At 41.8% G+C, this 20,007-nt stretch overlaps 1 protein-coding gene and 1 long non-coding RNA gene across 2 annotated transcripts; one reads left to right on the top strand and one right to left on the bottom strand.

Moving 5' to 3' along the window:
* Positions 1–3,699: 3,699 nt before the first annotated feature.
* LOC307232424 (myogenesis-regulating glycosidase-like) lies at positions 3,700–10,139 on the top strand (the record flags this gene model as incomplete). Its single annotated transcript, XM_080003432.1, has 5 exons — positions 3,700–3,980; positions 5,183–5,714; positions 6,245–7,049; positions 7,166–7,275; positions 8,767–10,139. The coding sequence occupies 5 exons, from the start codon at positions 3,700–3,702 to the stop codon at positions 9,112–9,114; spliced, it is 2,076 nt and encodes a 691-aa protein (XP_079859558.1). The 3' UTR covers positions 9,115–10,139.
* A 6,679-nt stretch (positions 10,140–16,818) lies between these two features.
* On the bottom strand, positions 16,819–19,380 carry LOC307232904. Its single transcript, XR_013844252.1, has 3 exons — positions 19,294–19,380; positions 17,500–17,607; positions 16,819–16,953 (listed from the first exon to the last, which is right to left on the bottom strand). It is a non-coding gene; the product is annotated as an uncharacterized lncRNA (long non-coding RNA).
* Between the last annotated feature and the right edge of the window lie 627 nt (positions 19,381–20,007).

Raw genomic sequence — 20,007 nt, forward strand, 5'->3', positions numbered from 1 at the left:
CGTGTCGACCGATTATATTGCTACGCGCGACCGGTCGGACGCGGTAAACAAGCGGCGTCGCGGCGTCGCGACGCCGCTTGTTTACCGCGTCCGACCGCGAATGTTTTCGCGTCGACCGGTTAGATAGAAAAATAGGTAATAAATAAATACTCTTCATCCCCGGGGGGGAAATTGCGCCGTCACAGCAGCTCACATCGAAACAACAGGCATAAATAATAAAGTTGTAAGAATAAAAAAAGCAGAAAAATAACTGGCAATGCAATACGTATTATAAATAATAATTTTAAAAAGAAAGAAATTGGCGCTATACAATCAACAAAAAATTGGAGTCATACAATAAACCTGAAAATAAAAAGAAATTAGCAACATAAACTACGCAGCAAACATTTAACCACTGTAGCAACAATTCACACTGTCCAAAATATGCATCTGCACTCTGCAAGTTTGCATTGTGGCACGTACGGTGTTTTTATTTTTAAGTGATACTGAGAGAGAGATTTGTTTTCCAATTTCAACTGTGTAATAAGATGAAATGAAATTAAAAGCGAGGGAGTGTGTGTCAAGTAGGTAGGGAGCCTCTTTTCATATCCAGTCAAATAAACACACTCACAATATTAATGATGTGTGGGTAGGAGCAGGTCCTGTTTATTTGTTTGACAGTAGACAGAATTGTATTTGTGATTCACAAATTGCGTTCCTCCGCATAGATGAGGAAATGATTCTTGTGGCAATTCCATTCATAACTCAGAGCCAAGCAACTCTTCTTCTGACTCCAGCCTATTCAATCAACTATGAGCAGTTGCCATAGCAGAGTAAACAGATTCATCACTGCATTCATTTATTTAGATGTTGTTTGCTAATATAATTATTACAGTTAAATAAAGTTATATAATATATATTCTTACAATACTTGGTGGATGAACTTCTCAAAAAATATTCCCACGTTTTCTGACCGTGTCATTTGTCCTATGACCTCAGACTCTACATAGAAAAGGCTTTCAATCAAACTATATGAGACGTCTCCACGAGAACTTAACTTCCACAGGGATCGAACCTGAACTTTCACATTTTCACTTCAGTGCAGTTATGTAATAAACTTCACCGGGGATCCCAAGTACCGCCCAAATCTTCTTCCACGCACCGTTTTTTTATTACCTCTCTGTAAATGAATAGCTTAGTGTTGCATCATAAAGCACGGCAAAAGCGGCTCCTGCAACCGTGAGCTTTTCCTCCATTTTGGGGGGAAAAAAGGTTTTGTAGAAATTTTCGAGTCAGACATCGCGTCGTTCCTCGTCGCCACCTCCCGTTGGAAAATGAATGACTTCCGTCCGCTTTCCGCTTTGAGTCTGAACAAAGTTTTCAGTCACAGCTGTAAAGGTAATAGTATGTTTCTTGTTCTTTAAACCAGTGCATTTATTTAAATGTTACCTCTCAAATAGTGTTTACAGACTTCTTTGTACCCCACACTTACTGATGAACATAATTGAAATCTGCTGACAGAGCGTCTGTAATTTATCCTCTTAAGTTAATGTGCACTTCACAGCCTCTTATTTGCTGTAGCTTGGTCCTGGGTAGCTGCTATTTACCAGATCAGTTTCTGCATTGGTTGCTGGACAGGAATGTTATTGTGACTCATCTCAGGAGACCCGTTCAAATTATGCACAGACTGTTATCATAGGAGGTGAGATTGTTTTCATTTGTACAAATGACCGAACCGACAGAAATAGTCACATATATAGAATTATACAATATGCTCGGGATAAGTTATTGATATGGGTATCTATGGTATAAATTATAAAATATAGCTGCAGGCAGAAATACACAAGGTCCCATTTAGTCATCGTCAGGTACGTATTACAGTTTTCCGGGTTCTGTGAAGCGCCGCACGAGTTACAATTTTCCGAGTTTACATTAAACGCCGCATCGGCTCCTCCGGGTCTGTCATCTCGAACAAGCGTAAATACTACGCGGAGCAACCCCTATGCAATCTACACAGCGCAACTCTTGTAATGTTTTTTCACTAACTCCTGGTATGTAGATCGATGTAGATCAAACTTGCACCACAAGATGTCTCAAACGCCCCAGTTCCAACAAGACCTAAACCATGTCCATGCGTTGGTGGTTTTCGCGTTCCAGACACTTTTAGCCCGAAAAATGCCAAGAACACGAATAATAATAAAGATCTGAGCAAAAACAATAGGGGCTTCGGGCTGGATCCCTAATTATTGCTATGTAATTCTAAAGTTATCTCAGTTTCCACTGGCCCCGCTGTAGAAATGTGTTGAAACACACACACACACACACACAGACACACAGGATGTGTTGAAATACTGTGTGTGTGTGTGTGTGTGTGATGATGATTTCTAATACATTTGAAAGCCAGTAGCCTGTTCATTATGTGGGACACAGCAGTCTGGATTTAAATGCTGTTGTGGTTCAGAGGCTTTATTCAGTGTGTAAACATGCAGATACAAGAAATCATGGGGGTTATAAGTCTAAAGTTAATTCTTCCCGAGTCTTCCTGTCAATAATGTGACTATGCCACCAGCCATTTAAACGCTGGTTTTTCAGTAATAGCATTATTGTAACGCATTATAAACCATAACTTGATTATTGAGCTTAAGCGGTGTAAGAGTCTGTGTGGAAAGCTTATTCAGATAGATTTTCATGTTTTATACAGCATTATGGCTGCAGGAAGGAAATTCCAATAGAATTTGAATATTAAAATGAAATATCACTATTCAATTGGTGACATTGTCATTCGATTGTGTTTTATTTTTTTAATTTATTTATTATTATTATTATTATTATTATTATTATTATTATTATTATTAATTATTTATTTTTATTTATTTTATTTTTTTATAAATAATTGATTCTAAATATTTCAGCTAATGTCAGCGAACCAATTCACATGTGATGAGCAATAAAGTTCAATATAAGTTAATCTAGTTTGTTGCACAGTGAATGCACATTAGAGAGAAATATTCCCGGTAACTGTCTGCCAAGACGCACGTTTCACTTTCGCGTCTCCCCTTTTCCCCGGAATTTCACTCTGTGCAAGGGAAAGTGCGCCTTTGACCACAGTATCCAGTAATTCCACAGATGTGGCAGTGAAAGTGGGAAATAAACGCAATCATCACTGATGGGAGATTCGCAAACACCGGCTCACAGATGGCGCTGTTGTCGGGCGGGATTTTTTCAGGAGTGGAGCAGGAGCAGGAAACGGAGTAAATTAAATACATCTAAATACATCTAGAGTTTTTATTTGCCTTGTCTGGAGAAAAGATGGCTCTGATCGGAGATTTGGAACCGTGCGTAACGGCCTAAATTTGAGAATTCAATTTTTTTATATATCCGAATATTAAAAATAATACCATACAAATTGGAATGGGATTGTAAAGGAATATCTGCTGCCCTATACAGTACAATGTTGAAAATCTTATTTTCCTTTGTTCCAGGCATGCACAAACCAAAATCATGTAGACACAGGATTCTACATGATGATCTGCCGATAGACGTCCACCATCCGTCTTTTTCCACTTCAGCGTTTGTTGTGGTTGGGAGAAGAACCCTTGCCACCATCTTGAATAATCTTGGGTTTTTTTTAAGCTCTGGTTTGCTAGACTTGGTCCTGTCCCAAACCCCACTTTCTCCAAATTTTCTGAACAAAAACCTCACAAGCCCCCGGTCAGCGGCATGTATCAGATAGTCCCTGGAGGTCCTGCTGACCAGGCGTCCGCCACCATAGGCTCCACTGGTTCGCCTCTGAAGAAGAAACTGGGACGGGACGGACGCCCCCTGGTGGTGGCGGGTATGCTGGGCTGTGTGCTGGTGTTGGCCGCTGTGGTCTCCTGGTGCTACTACTCCGCCTCGCTCCGCAAAGCCCAGCTGCTCAAGACCGAGCTGCTGGACCTCGACAAGGATGGCTTCATCATCCGCAACCCGGCCGGGGCCGTGATCTTCAGCATGGCCTTCATGTGAGTCCAATGTACCTGAATGTAGCCTACGCGTTGCAAACTTAAGGTCTGGTTATACATGGGCGGCAGTAGCTCCGTAGTTGGAGTCGTCGTTGGCAACTGGAGGGTTGGTGGTTTGATCCTGGAGCATGACCCTTGAGCACGACACCAAACTCCTCTAAGAGCTGTCAACGAGCTGCCACCCTGCGTAGCTGACACTGCCTTTGGTGTGTGAATGTGAGGCGTGTAACATGAAAAGTCCTCTGAGTGGCCTGGGTGGCGAGAAAAAAGCGCGCTATGTAAGGGCAGACGCGTGCACTCCTAGGTTCCGGTGGGGGTGAAATACATCTTACTCCATCAAGGGGCAGTAAAAGACAAATCTGATCTCGCTAGTAGAACGCCTGCAATAGACAAACGATCACAAATAAGCATATCAACTGTTGGGCAATGTGCCATCTTGATAGACGGATGAATGTTGTAGATGGATAGATAGATATCTTGAATGAGTTTACCTGTCTTAAGTTCAAATTTTGTTCTTTGCTCCTTGGCTGGTGACCCAGCGGGCCTGTTTCCACTATGTGGATGGATAATGGCCAGCTCGTTGCTAGACAGGCACATGATTACACCCTTACGCAAGTCTGATTTGGTTGTGCACTCATAGCTCTCATGGCAAGTAGAAAGTGCAATGTCTTGCCTTAGTGAATATAAGGATTGTGTTTTTAATTTTAAATAGAGGGAACGTATTTATCATTAAAAAAACAAACTATCCGTAGTGCCTTTTGCGATTTGACATTTCTGTGGCAGAACATAATTCATTGTGGGGTGGTTTCAGGGACACAGATTTGGCCTAATCTTGGACTAAATCACACTTTTAATCTGGATTAACTGAAATGGCCTTTCTCAAATCAAACCATTTTTTTGCCTTGCCCTAATCTTCCGTTAAAAAAAATAAAAAATAAATAATAATAATCTGATTTCAAAAAGGAAGATTAGAGCTATTCTAGGCCTAAGGGAAGGCTTAAATTAAACCTGGCCTGAGGTAGTTTTATCTATCTTTAAAATTCTAAATTATCTTAAGTAGGATTACTTTGGTACTGATTTAGATTAAACTCTGCAAAATCACACCAATCAGTAATGTTAAATAAAATCTGTTGTTTTTGCAACGGCACTTTATTTGTGTTATTATTATTATTATTTTTGCTTCCTCTCTCTAATCCTTCCAGGTCTGGCACTTTGGACCTGGACTCGTGCTCCAAGGAGGGCAGCATCCTGAGCTGCGGTCGCTCCGATTCAGGAAAGGTGAACTTCTTCATCCAGACGGTTCGAGACAAGGACACGGTGATGTGCTACCGCGTCCGCTGGGAGGAGCTGGAGCACGAGCGTCTGGTGGAGCACGCCATGGCCTACAACGACTCCCACTGGTACGGGGGGGCGGAGCTGGCCACGCAGCACTGGCCCATCCGGGTGCAGGGCGAGGAGGAGCCGCGCCCGTTCATCACCAGCGACGTCTACTCCAACCGCGACGCCTTCGGGGGAATCCTGGAACGCTATTGGCTGTCGTCAAACGCCACCGCCATCAAGATCAACGACTCTGTCCCGTTCCATCTGGGCTGGTCGGAGAAGGATAGGACGCTGCGGTTCCAGGCCCGATACCAGGACCCGACTTACCGGCCTCCAGAAGGACGTCCGGCGCTGGCGGAACTCAGCTACAGAGTGTGCGTGGGCTTCGACGTCACCTCCATTCACAAATACATGGTGTGTGTGTATGTATGTGGATGTGGATGCGTGTGCGTGTGCGTGTGTGTGTGTGTTGCTTCCGAAATTAGATAGATAGCGCACATCTAAACGATAGGCAAAACAATAATAATAATAATAAAGCAATACAAAAAAAGATGAAAAGGGAAAAATTGGGAAATATATAATAAACCTAGTGATAAACAGGTATAACTTCAAAATAATTGAATGACAAAATTAAAAGGTAAAAATGGGGTTAAGACCTTTTTTATAAATTAAAAAGTCATGTCCAAAATACATACAGTACATAAAATAACAATGAACCAAAGACAACAAAACAATCACACAGTGAACCAATGAGTACATTTTGTCACAGCTTAATCTTCTATAGTTGGAGGAAAAACAACAACCTGGTGTCATATTTAATGACACCATTTTTATCTCGTATTGATGTCATATAAATGCTTTTCGATATTTCAAATGTTTCATACTCCCCCACCTGTTATGCGGTTGTGCTCCAGTAACCCTCCTGTCACTATCTTTCGTCCCAGGTACGCCGGTATTTCCCAAAGCCCATCCAGGTTCCCGACCCTGAGGTGTTCCGGCGGCCGGTGTGGTCCACCTGGGCCATCCACAAGACCTCCATCACCCAGGAGAAGCTGCTGCAGTACGCCGCCAACATCACCGCGCACGGCTTCACCTGCTCACATCTGGAGCTGGACGACCGCTACACGGCCGACTACGGCGAGTTTGACTTCGACCCGCAGAAGTTCCCCAATGCCAGCGGCATGTTCGACGCACTCCGCAGGGACGGCTTCCACGTGTCGCTTTGGACGCACCCCTTCATCAACTACGACTCCATCAACTTTGGCACGGCAGTGGAGGCTGGCCTGTTCGTGCGCGAGCCCGGCGGCGAGCTGCCCGCGCTGGTCAAGTGGTGGAACGGCATCGGCGGTATCCTGGACTTCACCAACCCCGACACCCGCGACTGGTACTCCTCGCACCTGCATGCGCTCAAGGACCGCTATGACGTCGCCTCCTTCAAGTTCGACGCTGGCGAGACCAGCTACCTGCCTCGCCAGTTCAGCACCCGGGTGCCGCTCGCCGACCCCTCCACCTTCACCCGTCGCTACACGGAGATGGCGCTGCCGTTCCATGACCGCGCCGAGCTGCGCGCCGGCTACCAGAGTCAGGACATCTCCTGCTTCTTCAGGATCATCGACAGGGACTCTGTGTGGGGCTACGAGCTGGGCCTCCGGTCCATCATCCCCACTGTCCTTACAATCAGCATCCTGGGATACCAGTTCGTCCTGCCGGACATGATCGGGGGCAACGCCTACCCAAACCGCACCACAGGTGGGTCGCACCGGCAAGCGTACGGGTTAAAGATGCCAAAACGGGCTGCGGGAGCGGGGCGTGCCTTCATTGTCATCCACGATTTTTGTTTCATTTATTTCTTTCAGTGGGTTCAGGGGGCAAGGAGGGTCTGCCGGACAGAGAGCTATACATCCGCTGGTTGGAGCTGTCTGCCTTCATGCCCGCTATGCAGTTCTCCATCCCCCCCTGGGCGTATGACGACGAGGTGAGAAAAGAGAACCATGTGTCCATGTGTTTTGTGAATTGTTCCAAACGGGAAAATAAAAGAGGCATCACAGCAGCACGGTCTTCAGGATAAGTTGAAGGTTTCTCTCATCTCCGGAGCGCTTCGTCACTCCTGTACCCCTGTCCGTCGGAGGCCTCAGTGACGATACATTATCGGGCTTGAAGTGGTGACGTCGCGTTGTAAATTGCAAGGAAGCGGCCCATTGTGTTGTCGAGTGCAATGCTGTAAGGAAATGAAGGAGTCTTGGGTGGAGCTTGCACCGCCTTCCAAATTATTATGCAAATTGGATTTAAGTGTCAAACATTACATTACATTTTTTGTTTTTCAATTAAACTCATGGATGGTGTGTCTCAGGGCTCTTTGGATCACTGAAATCAATCTCAGACACCTGTGATAATTAGTTTGCCAGGTGAGCCCAATTAAGGGAAAACTACTTAAGAAGGACGTTCCACATTACTAAGCAGGCCACAGGTTTCAAGCAATATGGGAAAGAAAACAGATCTCTCTGCTGCCGTAAAGACTCAAATAGTGCAATGCCTTGGACAAGGTATGAAAACATACTGTGAAGAGATTTATGGTTGATTCAGAGCACAGACGGGTTGGTGCAGATAAAGGCATAATGAGGAAGGTTTCTGCCAGACAAAACATTGAACTCACAAGTTCAATGTTGGCAAGAATTGTGAAGGTCATATCAAAGAAGGGGTCCTATGTTAACATGTACCTTGGCCTGTTAAGATGTTTTTGATTGAAATAGCTTTTGCTTTCAGTAAATATGGCATCCTAATGCTGCAAATTCAACAAATGACCATTTTCAGATCTTTACAACCTATAACAACCTATGTTTTGAAAGTCTGTTGTGTATGTTGTGCATAATAATTTGGAACAGTGCATTTTGAGTTTTTTATTTTTGAAAAAAATACTTTTATCATTGGGAGGTTTGTTCAATAACATTCGAGTTATACCCTAACGGTTGATGACTTGAAAATTATACCGAATGTCATTTACATCGACTATTAAGTAAAATCAGAGAAAATATAATTTGGAACATGATGTAGAAACGGGCGTGGTTCCTGCACAGAACAAAAACGGCTGTTAACTGGAGGTTTTTTTTGTTTTGTTTTTTGGAAGTTAGGAAAGCAGTTCCTTCATAAACAGTATGTTTCAGTTAAATGTTATGTAATGTTAATATATATTTAAAAAAAAATAAAAGACTAAAAGACTATTAACCACTGAAAAAAATTACCCATTGAATCAACTTAAAAAGAAATTTAAAAGCTATATATTTTAAAGGTTTGTCAATGTAGAACAGACAAATGAAGGTGTAAATTTGAAGTGGGGGGGGGGAGCCCCCCCCTTTTTTTCCCCCAGTGTAAGAGTTGCACCGTATCATGTCTTACTTCCCGTGTGAGGACGGTCGTCGGTGGCTGTGCTAGCACTCGCATGTTTTATTTAGGGTGCCTCCGTCCGCAGGTGGTGGAGATCGCGCAGAAGTTCACCAAGCTCCACGAGACGCTGGTGGCCCCCAGGGTGCTGGAGCTGGCGGGCGAGGTGCTCAACACGGGCGACCCCATCATACGGCCCCTGTGGTGGATCGCCAACAACGACGAGGCGGCCTCCAAGATCGACTCGCAGTTCCTCATCGGGGACGACCTCATGGTGGCGCCGGTCCTGGAGCCCGGGAAGCAGGAGAGGGACATCTACCTGCCGGCGGGAAGATGGCGGAGCTACAAAGGAGAGCACTTCGATAAGGGACCCATGTATCTCACCGACTACCCGGTGGACCTGGACGACATAGCGTACTTCACATGGGTGCATTGAAGGCAGGGAGACACACACACACACACACACACTTTAAGTAAGCACATAAGGAAAATAGGGCGGTGGGCTACAAAGGTGATGAGATGTCATTTCGGGGAAAATGGCTGCAACGACAACCAAATGAAGAACTCGGGTGTCGACAAATCTCCATCTGAACTCTTCGATCACAGTGCTCCACCCACGGAATCTCAAATGAAAATCTGAATCTCGCATCTTGTTCTGATCCGGCGGGGTCCCCTATTTAAGCCTTCGTCATCCTCATGTGCCTTCCACAGCCTTTTAGCAAAACGACCCTGGGACCCTTTTGGGCACCACAGTCTTCCTGTTTTTAGACTCTTGCTGCTTCAGCCCCTCTCCCCGACCCTCCCCGGGGGTTAACATGAAACGCACTTCATGCTGCCTTTGACCCAAATGTAGTAATTTCATGCAACAATATGCAACCGATCGGGTAATAGTAAGTGTCGTGACGGTGTTTTTATTATTATCATTTTTTTCATAAGCCTTACCTTGGGTCGCCATGGCAACTGCAGTTATGTGGAAAGTGAAGCCTGCCTCACACCAAATCCAACAAACAACCAGAACAAACCGGAAGTCCATTTATTCCTAATGAGTCGGGTTCCGCACACGAAAAGCTATGACACGCTGCGGAATGAGCGCTCAGACGTTTCATCCTAGGCATTTCAGTCCGACACCACGACCGGAAGATTTATGTTCGAATTGGGCTTCAAATTAAGTAATTAAGTCACGTGTATATATAAAAAAAGAAAAAAGGATGTTATTAACTGTGATTTATTATTGACATTATGTAACAATATTCACGATCAATCTCTTTTTAGTGAATTGTGTTTAATTTTCCCACTACAAAAAGGAATCTTTGAATTCATTCATGTAAAATGGTAATTTTCCAGCCGATCAAATGACAAATTACTGTTGATAAAATCGCTGTTGCACTGGAAAAAGTGAGCACTCCTATTTTCCCCTGACATACTCTATTTTTCGGGGAAAATGAGGTGCAGCTCATCAGACGGCCACTTGGAGAAGGATCTGACCGTCTGATGCGATTACGGACTGTGTGAAGCGAGCTTCAAGCCTGTGGTTCTCCTCTGCTCTAGCCTTGGGATCCGCATTTGTGCCTGGGCGTTAAGTCACAACCCTAAATTAACATGAAAGCGCTCTGTCAGTTTTGGTGTTGAAAGGCTGAGCGTAGCAAGTGACAACTTGATGAGGTTCACATCGATTTTTAATTTGGCACCGGCTGGTGGAGCCGAACGACTGCGTGGGACGTTTGGGATACGAGGTTGCGGCAGCCGCGCAGAGTTTCAAAATAAAAGCACAGCCTCAGAAATTTGGTGCGCTTCAAAAAATAAATATGCGTTTTTTTGGTTTGTTTTTTTTGTCTATTTGAGTGGACGTGTCCATTTCAAGTGCACTTGTGGTTCACTTGAAATGGGCCGATGACCCAGTTTTTGGATTGGGAGCAGCTTGAGAACCACCGATCCAAGTGTAATCTGATGTAGACCTGTGTGAACATGATTTGACTACTGGTTAGACTACTTTTAATGTGCTGCTTTTTTACATGCATTCAGTGCTCTTGGATTATTTGTGAATAACATCAGGATAGAAACAGGCTTTAAACCTCCTATTTGGGCTTCAGCAGACTTTTTATTTATATTTAGAAATGTGTTTTATACACTTAATCGATTCTCTGCATTATACCCATGACTTGAACGCCTCCATGTCAGTGTTCTTTGGCCTATGGTCAGATCGCGTCCTAGTGCCAAATACTTTGTGTTGTATAGTGCTCCTAAGATTTTCAGATTCAAATCCCAGCTCAGGGGAGATATAGGCCCCTTTTTACACCCGGCATTACGATGCGATTTGGATATCTTGATAAGGGAATGACATGGGATCTGCCAGACCACACTGTGCTCGGATTTCAGCACTTAAATGCAATCGGTACAGCCGGGCCACGTTCGTGAGAAGAGATTCCCCCCCCCCCCACGAGTTGAAAACCACACCTAGTGGTTTCCACTTCCTGCTCTCTCTGAGGAGGCGAGCCACCAAGCAATTACCGTGGACGACCCCTTCCTCCGCAAAGGGGAAAATAAGTAAAGGCCCCGGAGCCGCATCCCTTTCCGGTGTGACTTGTGATGCGCCATGTTTGTTTGACGGGTCCGCCACACTGCATACTGAGATCCCATCGCAATGCGGGCGGTGATTCCAGATACAGGTGTAAATGCAAACGCCGCGACATGACACCATTCTCCAGATATCGTTTCTAGACGCCAGGCGTGAACAGGGGCCTGGAATTAATTTTGTTTCTATCTAGAACAGGAGTGTCGGCCTGCTCCGCTCGACCAGGTTGGTATTTTATCTTCTAAACCAGGGATTGTTCTCACAGTAGTCGCACCTTCTCTCCGTCCATTTTGCGGGAAGCAGACGTTGTTTACCTTGTTGCTGTTTCTGTTGCCTTTGTTGTAAAATGTAGGTTAAGTTGAAACCTCCGGCCAGAAGAAAGGCATAAAACTCACCTCTGGACCCAGCCTGCTGCTTTTTGAATCACACCACGCTGCCAGGCTATGAGACTGTAGGAGTACTTTGAGGTTTAGTTTTGAAAAGTGGTCACTGTGTATAAACTCACTGGACTTTATTTTTAGGATGTCAGTTAGTTTTTAATTTAATTCTTCTTATTATTATTACTATTATTATTTTTCTTTGACATTTTCTATTGTAAAAGGGAATGCTTTTAAGTGAACATGACTCTTGACCAAATTTTGTTTTGCAAGTCTTAAGTACACTTTAAAATTGAAAATAATCCTGTACTTTTATTTCTTGAAGGCAAAGTTCATGTTTTGGGGGATTTGTGAAGGGATCATGTCAAAAGCACTGAATTAATTGTTTATTATTATTTTTTTTTTTCTAATAGTTTATTTCCATGGTTTGAAAAATCTAGCATGTGTAAAACCTAATAATGCTCCAGTCTGTGGGGACAATGTTGTCATAATGTGAATGTATACTCGTGCCTGCCAAATAATAACGCAATATGGTGTCGCAGCATTTACATTACGCTGCATCTTACCTTGATTGTGGCATGAATGCACCTCCAACTTATTTAAATAAGCAATAGTTTTCTGCAGATAACTAAGTCCATTAGCACAGTGTAACTGATTCTTACGTGTACATTCCCCAATGCCTAGTTAGTAAACTATAGATTTCCAATTGATTTACACAGACTGTTTTGAACTCCATGTGCCATAGATTAAATAAAAACATTGCCTTGTTTCACAATAAAAGTCCTTAATGTTCCTCAGTATATTTTGTGTAGTTTGTGTACATTTGAGATATTCACTGAGAACATTGACATTTGGATTTGGGTCAAAGCAGCTAATTAATATTCTTAGTTGTCTTTTGAGTTCTATGGATGACAAATGCTGAGCCCTCGCCATCAAAACTACAGGTAAAAAAACAATATAATTCACAACTTGAAATTATTGAGATGTATTTTATTTCCATTTGTAAAAGTGTGTCGTGAACAGAATCTCGTGTTAGGAAATGTTTCACAGGACATGTGTGATTAAGAGCCAACATGATACCAGCAGCAGGATGGAGCTGGGGCCCACATGCACGGCGGAGTTGCACAGGTCTCCCTTGCAGCACTTCATGCTGCCCCCACATGCCATGCCAATCCCGCAGCCCTTGGTCACGAGAGAGGCCCCTAAAAAAGAACGATATATTATAGGAGACTATTAATATCTATATTCTTAGTAGAAAAGAGAACTAAAAGATAAGTTTTATCATTGACTTTCAAATTTAATAATATATTTTAATTTCATCATAAATGGTTTATATTAGACTTTGTTAGATTTTATATTTATAATATTTTTATAATACTGAGATTATTTTATGTTATATCATTGTTTGATATTTATTTTAGAACAAAATACATTAAAGTATTTTATTTTGTTATATTTTATAATAAGCAAATGCATTCATTTTATAATATTTGATAATACTATTTTATGATATTTTCTAGAAATACTTAATTCATTCATAAGTATTTCATTTTTTAGTATTCTAATAAGACATCTTTATAATAATAAAATGAATTTGTTTTGTAACATTTTATTGGATGTGTTTTTAGAATAACAAATACATTTCTATTCAGGCAGTTTCCCGGGTGGAGTCGCTGACCTTCCACTCTGAGAGAGTAGCAGTGGTCATGGTTGACAGGACAGGACATGGTGTTGTTGCAGGGTCTGTGTTCGGGGTCTTTGCATGTGTAGCATCTTAATCCCCAAACTGCAGAGAAGCACATCACAGCACATGGACACACCCTGCACAGGGTCCTACTATATGCAGACTATGCAGTTGTGTTAGGGTTTGTCATGCAATAATTAGTGAATGACTAAACAAACTAATAAATAAACAGAACGAAATGAAGCAAAATTAATAATATCGACTTTAGGATGATGGCAGGCAGTCTCAGCATGTCACCCGTGCAATATCAAATTCTGATGTTGAATTTCAAAATAAAAGAACGCAGCGAATGTATGACATTTTAGAGGTCTCTTATTTTAAAACCCAACATCAGCATTTGTTATTTATGAGTGACATACTGAGGTGGTCTATCTTTCTGAGGTGGATTTGCTCTGTGGAAACAGGAAATTTCCTTTTGATTCAATTCTGAATGCAGCATTCCTATGTGCAGACGGTAGTTACAATAATTATTCATCATCTTGCTTCATTACGTTATGAAGGTTTATTTATTAATGTGTTCATTATTATTCGCTCCGACCACGTATCCTGCCTGCCACTCCGCCTGTCTTCTGTCTGCACTCCTCGTTATCAAACCTGCCTGTCCCCGACGATGTATCCTGCCTGCCCCCTGCCTGTCTTCCGTCTGCTTTACAAATAAAAGACATTACTAAATGTCCCTGCCTGTCTTTGTGCTGCAATTGGGTCCTAACCACACCCGTTACAGTGGGGACTAGTTTGACCCTGTTTTTCCAAGTGGAGGCTGGTTTGACCACAGTGGGAGCCCCGTTGTTTCCCATTTATTATCATTCTCTGTCGGTTTAAACTGCTGGGTTCAACTTGAGATGTTTGATTTGAATTTGAGAGGAAAAAAAAAAGATGACAAGACTTTTCCTCCCCCACAATCGAGCCTCTTTTCCTCGTACAGTGCACCATATTGATGCATTTGCATGTGAAATGTGGGTTTGGAATCCCCTCCCATAGTTTCACAAAATAGGGCCCCAAACTAAATTTTACAAAGGGCCCCCCAAAAGCCAGAAACAGCCTTGCACATACATTTACCTCTATTAAAAACTAAAACCGAATCTAGTTCAAGTAAAACTTACCAGTTGAGAGAGTCATGCAAAGAAGTGCCAAGGCCCCACAAAGCTGCATCATTGCAGGGAAGAGAGAGAGACACATAAAGTGGAGGGAGGCCAAACAGAAAGAAGAAGTGTTTTGCCTGTTTTCTCAGAATAAAGGTTTATTTTCACTTCTGGCTTAAACAGCAAAACATATCTAAACAACACCTAGGAACATGCAGACACTTGCATATTCTGAATACTTCCTCCTTTCATACAAGCAACTCATTATTCCAGTTTTTGATGTTTTGTAATCAAATATTATAGGCATTATTGAACAAAAGTACAAATGGAAAGGCAGCTAAGGCACGCAACCCACAGCATGCAGACACTTGCATATGACTCAATTGTCACCTATGTCACCTATATTTATAATAAATGTAATAACAAAATTGCAACGGTACAAAACAATACTATTGATAGTCATGCAACGACCTGCATACTGCTTGGAATGGTTCCCTTTATCATACGCGTTACCCTTTTCAAATATTTTCTTGAACTTATAAACACAATTTTTAAATCCAGCACCATGCCAAAAGTTGGTTTATGTGAGACGGTAGCTTGTTTTTCATATATTTCAAGGTCATTCCATTAATCTGGAATATTTAGCATGATGTGTCAGTGCACCTGGTCTACACAAAACATCACCTAGCGACAACATTGGGGCAAAGTCTTCCAAAGAATTTGAGGGTCGTTCCATCTCCAGAAAATATCCACGGCCTACAGTAACCACCCTGGACCCCTGATTTAAAATGAACGCCCTCAGCAACGAGGCAAAACCAACGAGGCCCTGAGATATGTTGTATCAGACACCATCACCACTGCGGCAGCACCCGTACCTCCAACATACTACCAACAATGGGTCCCAGACCTGGCACCAGCAGTCAACCTGACCATTCAAATTTTTATTCTTTTTCATTATTACTGATTGTAAATACTGTGTATTCCTTGTTAAATGATTTTTCTATCGTTATTTTTATTTTCATTTGCAAGTGTCTATGTGCTATGGACTTTTTATTCTGCAATAACGCCTTTATTACTTGTTAGTATCAAACCATTAAAACAGTAAAAAGGGGTGACCGTGTCTGACAGATGGGAGTATGCAGTTTTGGTTTTGTTTCTTCCTTATATCTCTGGTAATATTTTACACATAGCTTTTCTGGTTCCCTTTTTCTAAAACAAATAATCTGCAAGACTTAAAAAGAATCGACTGTTCATGACAGATGGAAATAATCCAAGCAGCATGCAGGTGGTTGCATGAATATTCATGGTATTGCTGTTTACCTCATCTTTTATTTCCTAAATGTACTTGTAACTAGTTTATTATCAACACATCTGTCAGGGTTTGTGTGTCTCTCCCCTATTTTCCTTCAGTTTTCGCCTGCTCCCCCTCCCTTCCTGTGTGTTCTCTATCTGTCTGTCTGGAGCTGGGCGTGGTCCTGGATCCTTCCCTCTTTGCTCACCCACATGGCTGCGTCTCATTCACACCAATCAAAGGGCAGTACTTAACCCCGAGAGCTTTACCTCGTTGTCGCCAGATTGTATGGTCTACGATGCAGTTTACACGTCCGTCCGTCCGTCCGTGAGTGGCCGGCCGGCCGGCCTTCGCCTTTTGGCCTTCAGTTCCAGAAGGATCTCTGCCACGCCTCCCCACTCTGCCCCTCACACTCTTTGCTCGTTTGGACTTTGGTGAACCCTGATTGTCCGCAACAAACCTGTTCAAACCACATTGGCTTTTGAGTCTGTGTTCTGCATCCTTGGGTCCTAAATTGCACGTGTTACGACAGAACAATCAGGTCAACGTGGACCCTAACCTTGATTACCTCCAACTTATTTAAATAAACAATAGTTTTCTGCAGATAACTAAGTCCATTAGCACAGTGTAACTGATTCTTACGTGTACATTCCCCAATGACTAGTTAGTAAACTATAGATTTCCAATTGATTTACACAGACTGTTTTGAGCTCCATGTGCCACAGATTAAATAAAGACATTGTCTTGTTTCACAATAATAGTCCTTAATGTTCCTCAGTATATTGTGTACAGTTGTGTAGTTTGTGTACATTTAAGATATTTTTTGAGTTCACTGAGAACATTGACATTTGGATACTTGGATTTGGATCAAAGCAGCTAATTAATATTCTTATTTATGTTCTGAGTTCTATGGATGACAAATGCTGAGCCCTCGCCACCAAAACTACAGGTAAAAAACAACAATATAATACACAACTTGAAATTATTGAGATGTATTTTATTTTCATTGGTGACAGTATGTCATGAACAGAATCTCATGTTAGGAAATGTTTCACAGGACGTGTGTGATTAAGAGCCAACAGGATACCAGCAGCATGATGGAGCTGGGGCCCACATGCACGGCAGAGTTGCACAGGTCTCCCTTGCAGCACTTGAAGTTTTCCGAACACATTAATCTGTCCCCGCAGCCCTTGGCCACCATGTTGTTACCTGCAACATATCGTGGGGTGAGAGAGGACTCCACCCAAAAAAAGAGCAATATATTATAGGAGACTATGAATATCTATATTCTTAGTAGAAAAGAGAACCTAAGTAAAGATAATTACATTTTTATCATTGACTTTCAACTTTAATAATATATTATTTAAATTTCATTATGAAAAATAATTTATATCACATTTTATTATAATATTTTATATTTATAATCTTTTTTATAATACTGAGATGTATTTATTTTATAGGTCATATCATTGTTTGATATTTATTTTAAAACAAAATACATTCATTTAAAGTATTTTATTTTGTAATATTTTATAATAATCAAATGCATTGATTTTATAATATTTGATAATGTTATTTTATGATATATTTTTTAGAAATACTTAATACATTCATATAAGTATTTCATTTTTTAATATTCAAATAAGAAATCTTTATAATAATAAAATGAAATAGTTTTGGAACATTTTATTGGATGTGTTTTTAGAATAACAAATACATTTCTATTTAGGCAGTTGCACTGGTGGAGCCGCTCACCGTGTCCTCCTTGAGAGAAGCAGCGGTCAGAGAGGACAGGACAGAACCCGATGTTGGTGCAGGATCTGGATTCGGTGGCTGTGCATGTGTAGCATCTTAATCCCCAAACTGCAGAGAAGCACACCACAGCACATGGACACACCCTGCACAGGCCTTTTCCTGCTACATGCGGACTATGCGGTTGGGTTAGGGTTCGTCATTCACTAATGAATGAATGAATAAACAAATTAATAAATAAACATACAGAACAAAATCAAGCAAAATGAATAATTATTGAATAATATATAAAACAAATAATAGTAGAAAAATAATAACTACAGTCTGCACATTGTAATGTTGAATTCAGATTTGAATTAAAAGGAAACTTCCTGTTTCTGCTGACCAATTCCACTTTAGGATGATGGCAGGCAGTCCCAGTATGTCACCCGTGCAATATCAACAAATTCTAATGTTGAATTTCAAAATGAAAGACCTCTAAAATGTCATACATGATCTGCGTTCTCTCTGATTTCAGATTGCTATTCAAAGGAAACTCCCTATTTCCACAGAACCAATTCCACTTCAGAATGACAGTAGACCACCTCAGTGTGTCCCTCGTACAATATCAAGAAATTCTGATGTTGAATTTCAAAATAAAGGAGAACGCAGCTCATGTATGATATTTTAGAGGTCTCTAATTTTGAAATTCAACATCAGAATTTGTTGATATTGTATGAGTGACATACTGAGGTGGTCTACTATCATTCTGGGGGGAAATTGGTCTGTGGAAACAGGAAGTTTCCTTTTGATTCAAATCTGAATTCAGCATTCCTGCAGACGGTAGTTACAATAATTATTCATCATCTTGCTTCATTACGTTATGAAGGTTTATTTATCAATGTGTTCATTCATTATTGACTGAATGAATGTGAAATTCCGTTCACCGGATCGTTGTTTTTATTTTTAAATCAGTCGTGTCACACTCTTACCGTAATGCCTAGAATATACAGCAACCTCAAAACAAGGTGGGTGTCATGATCTCCGCCTTCTTCTACTTTCCCCTCCCTCTCCTTACCTGTCCCATTAGCCCAACTCTATTCACCTGCGCACACAGCTGTTCCAGATCTGCAATCTAACCACTATATATGCCTCTCTCACCAGTCACCCATTGCCAGATTGTCTTCGGTGCTTGCACCAGACTCGCCAGCGGTCTCCGGACTGATTCCCTGCTACCGACTCTGCCTCGCTCCGACCACGTATCCTGCCTGCCACTCCGCCTGTCTTCTGTCTGCACTCCTCGTTATCAAACCTGCCTGTCCCCGATGATGTATCCTGCCTGCCCCCTGCCTGTCTTCCGTCTGCTTTACAAATAAAAGACATTACTAAATGTCCCTGCCTGTCTTTGTGCTGCAATTGGGTCCTAACCACACCCGTTACAGTGGGGACTAGTTTGACCCTGTTTTTCCAAGTGGAGGCTGGTTTGACCACAGTGGGAGCCCCAGTGTTTCCCATTTATCATTCTGTCGGTTTAAACTGCTGGGTTCAACTTGAGATGTTTGATTTGAATTTGAGAGGAAAAAAAAAAGATGACAAGACTTTTCCTCCCCCACAATCGAGCCTCTTTTCCTCGTACAGTGCACCACATTGATGCATTTGCATGTGAAATGTGGGTTTGGAATCCCCTCCCATAGTTTCACAAAATAGGGCCCCAAACTAAATTTTACAAAGGGCCCCCCAAAAGCCAGAAACAGCCTTGCACATACATTTACCTCTTTATTAAAAACTAAAACCGAATCTAGTTCAAGTAAAACTTACCAGTTGAGAGAGTCATGCAAAGAAGTGCCAAGGCCCCACAAAGCTGCATCATTGCAGGGAAGAGAGAGACAAATAAAGTGGAGGGAGGCCAAACAGAAAGAAGAAGTGTTTTGCCTGTTTTCTCAGAATAAAGGTTTATTTTCACTTCTGGCTTAAACAGCAAAACATATCTAAACAACACCTAGGAACATGCAGACACTTGCATATTCTGAGTACTTCCTTCTTTCATACAAGCAACTCATTATTCCAGTTTTTGATGTTTTGTAATCAAATATTAAAGGCATTATTGAATAAAAGTACGAATGGAAAAGTAGCTAAGGCACGCAACCCACAGCATGCAGACACTTGCATATGACTCAATTGTCTGCATATGTCTATGTGCTATGGACTTTTTATTCTGCAATAACGCCTTTATTACTTGTTTATCAAACCATTAAAACAGTAAAAAGGAGTGACTGTGTCTGACAGATGGGAGTATGCAGTGTCTGCATGTTTCTACGGGCTATGGTTTTGTTTCTTCCTTATATCTCTGGTTATATTTACACATAGCTTTTCTAGTTCCCCTTTTCTAAAACAAATAATCTGCAAGACTTAAAAAGAATTGACTGTTCATGACAGAGGGAAATAATCCAAGCAGCATGCAAGTGGTTGCATGAATATTCATGGTATTGCTGTTTACCTCATCTTTTATTTCCTAAATGTAATTATAACTAG

This window comes from Zeus faber (genome assembly GCF_960531495.2).
Source record: "Zeus faber genome assembly, chromosome: 7".
NCBI lineage: Eukaryota > Metazoa > Chordata > Actinopteri > Zeiformes > Zeidae > Zeus > Zeus faber.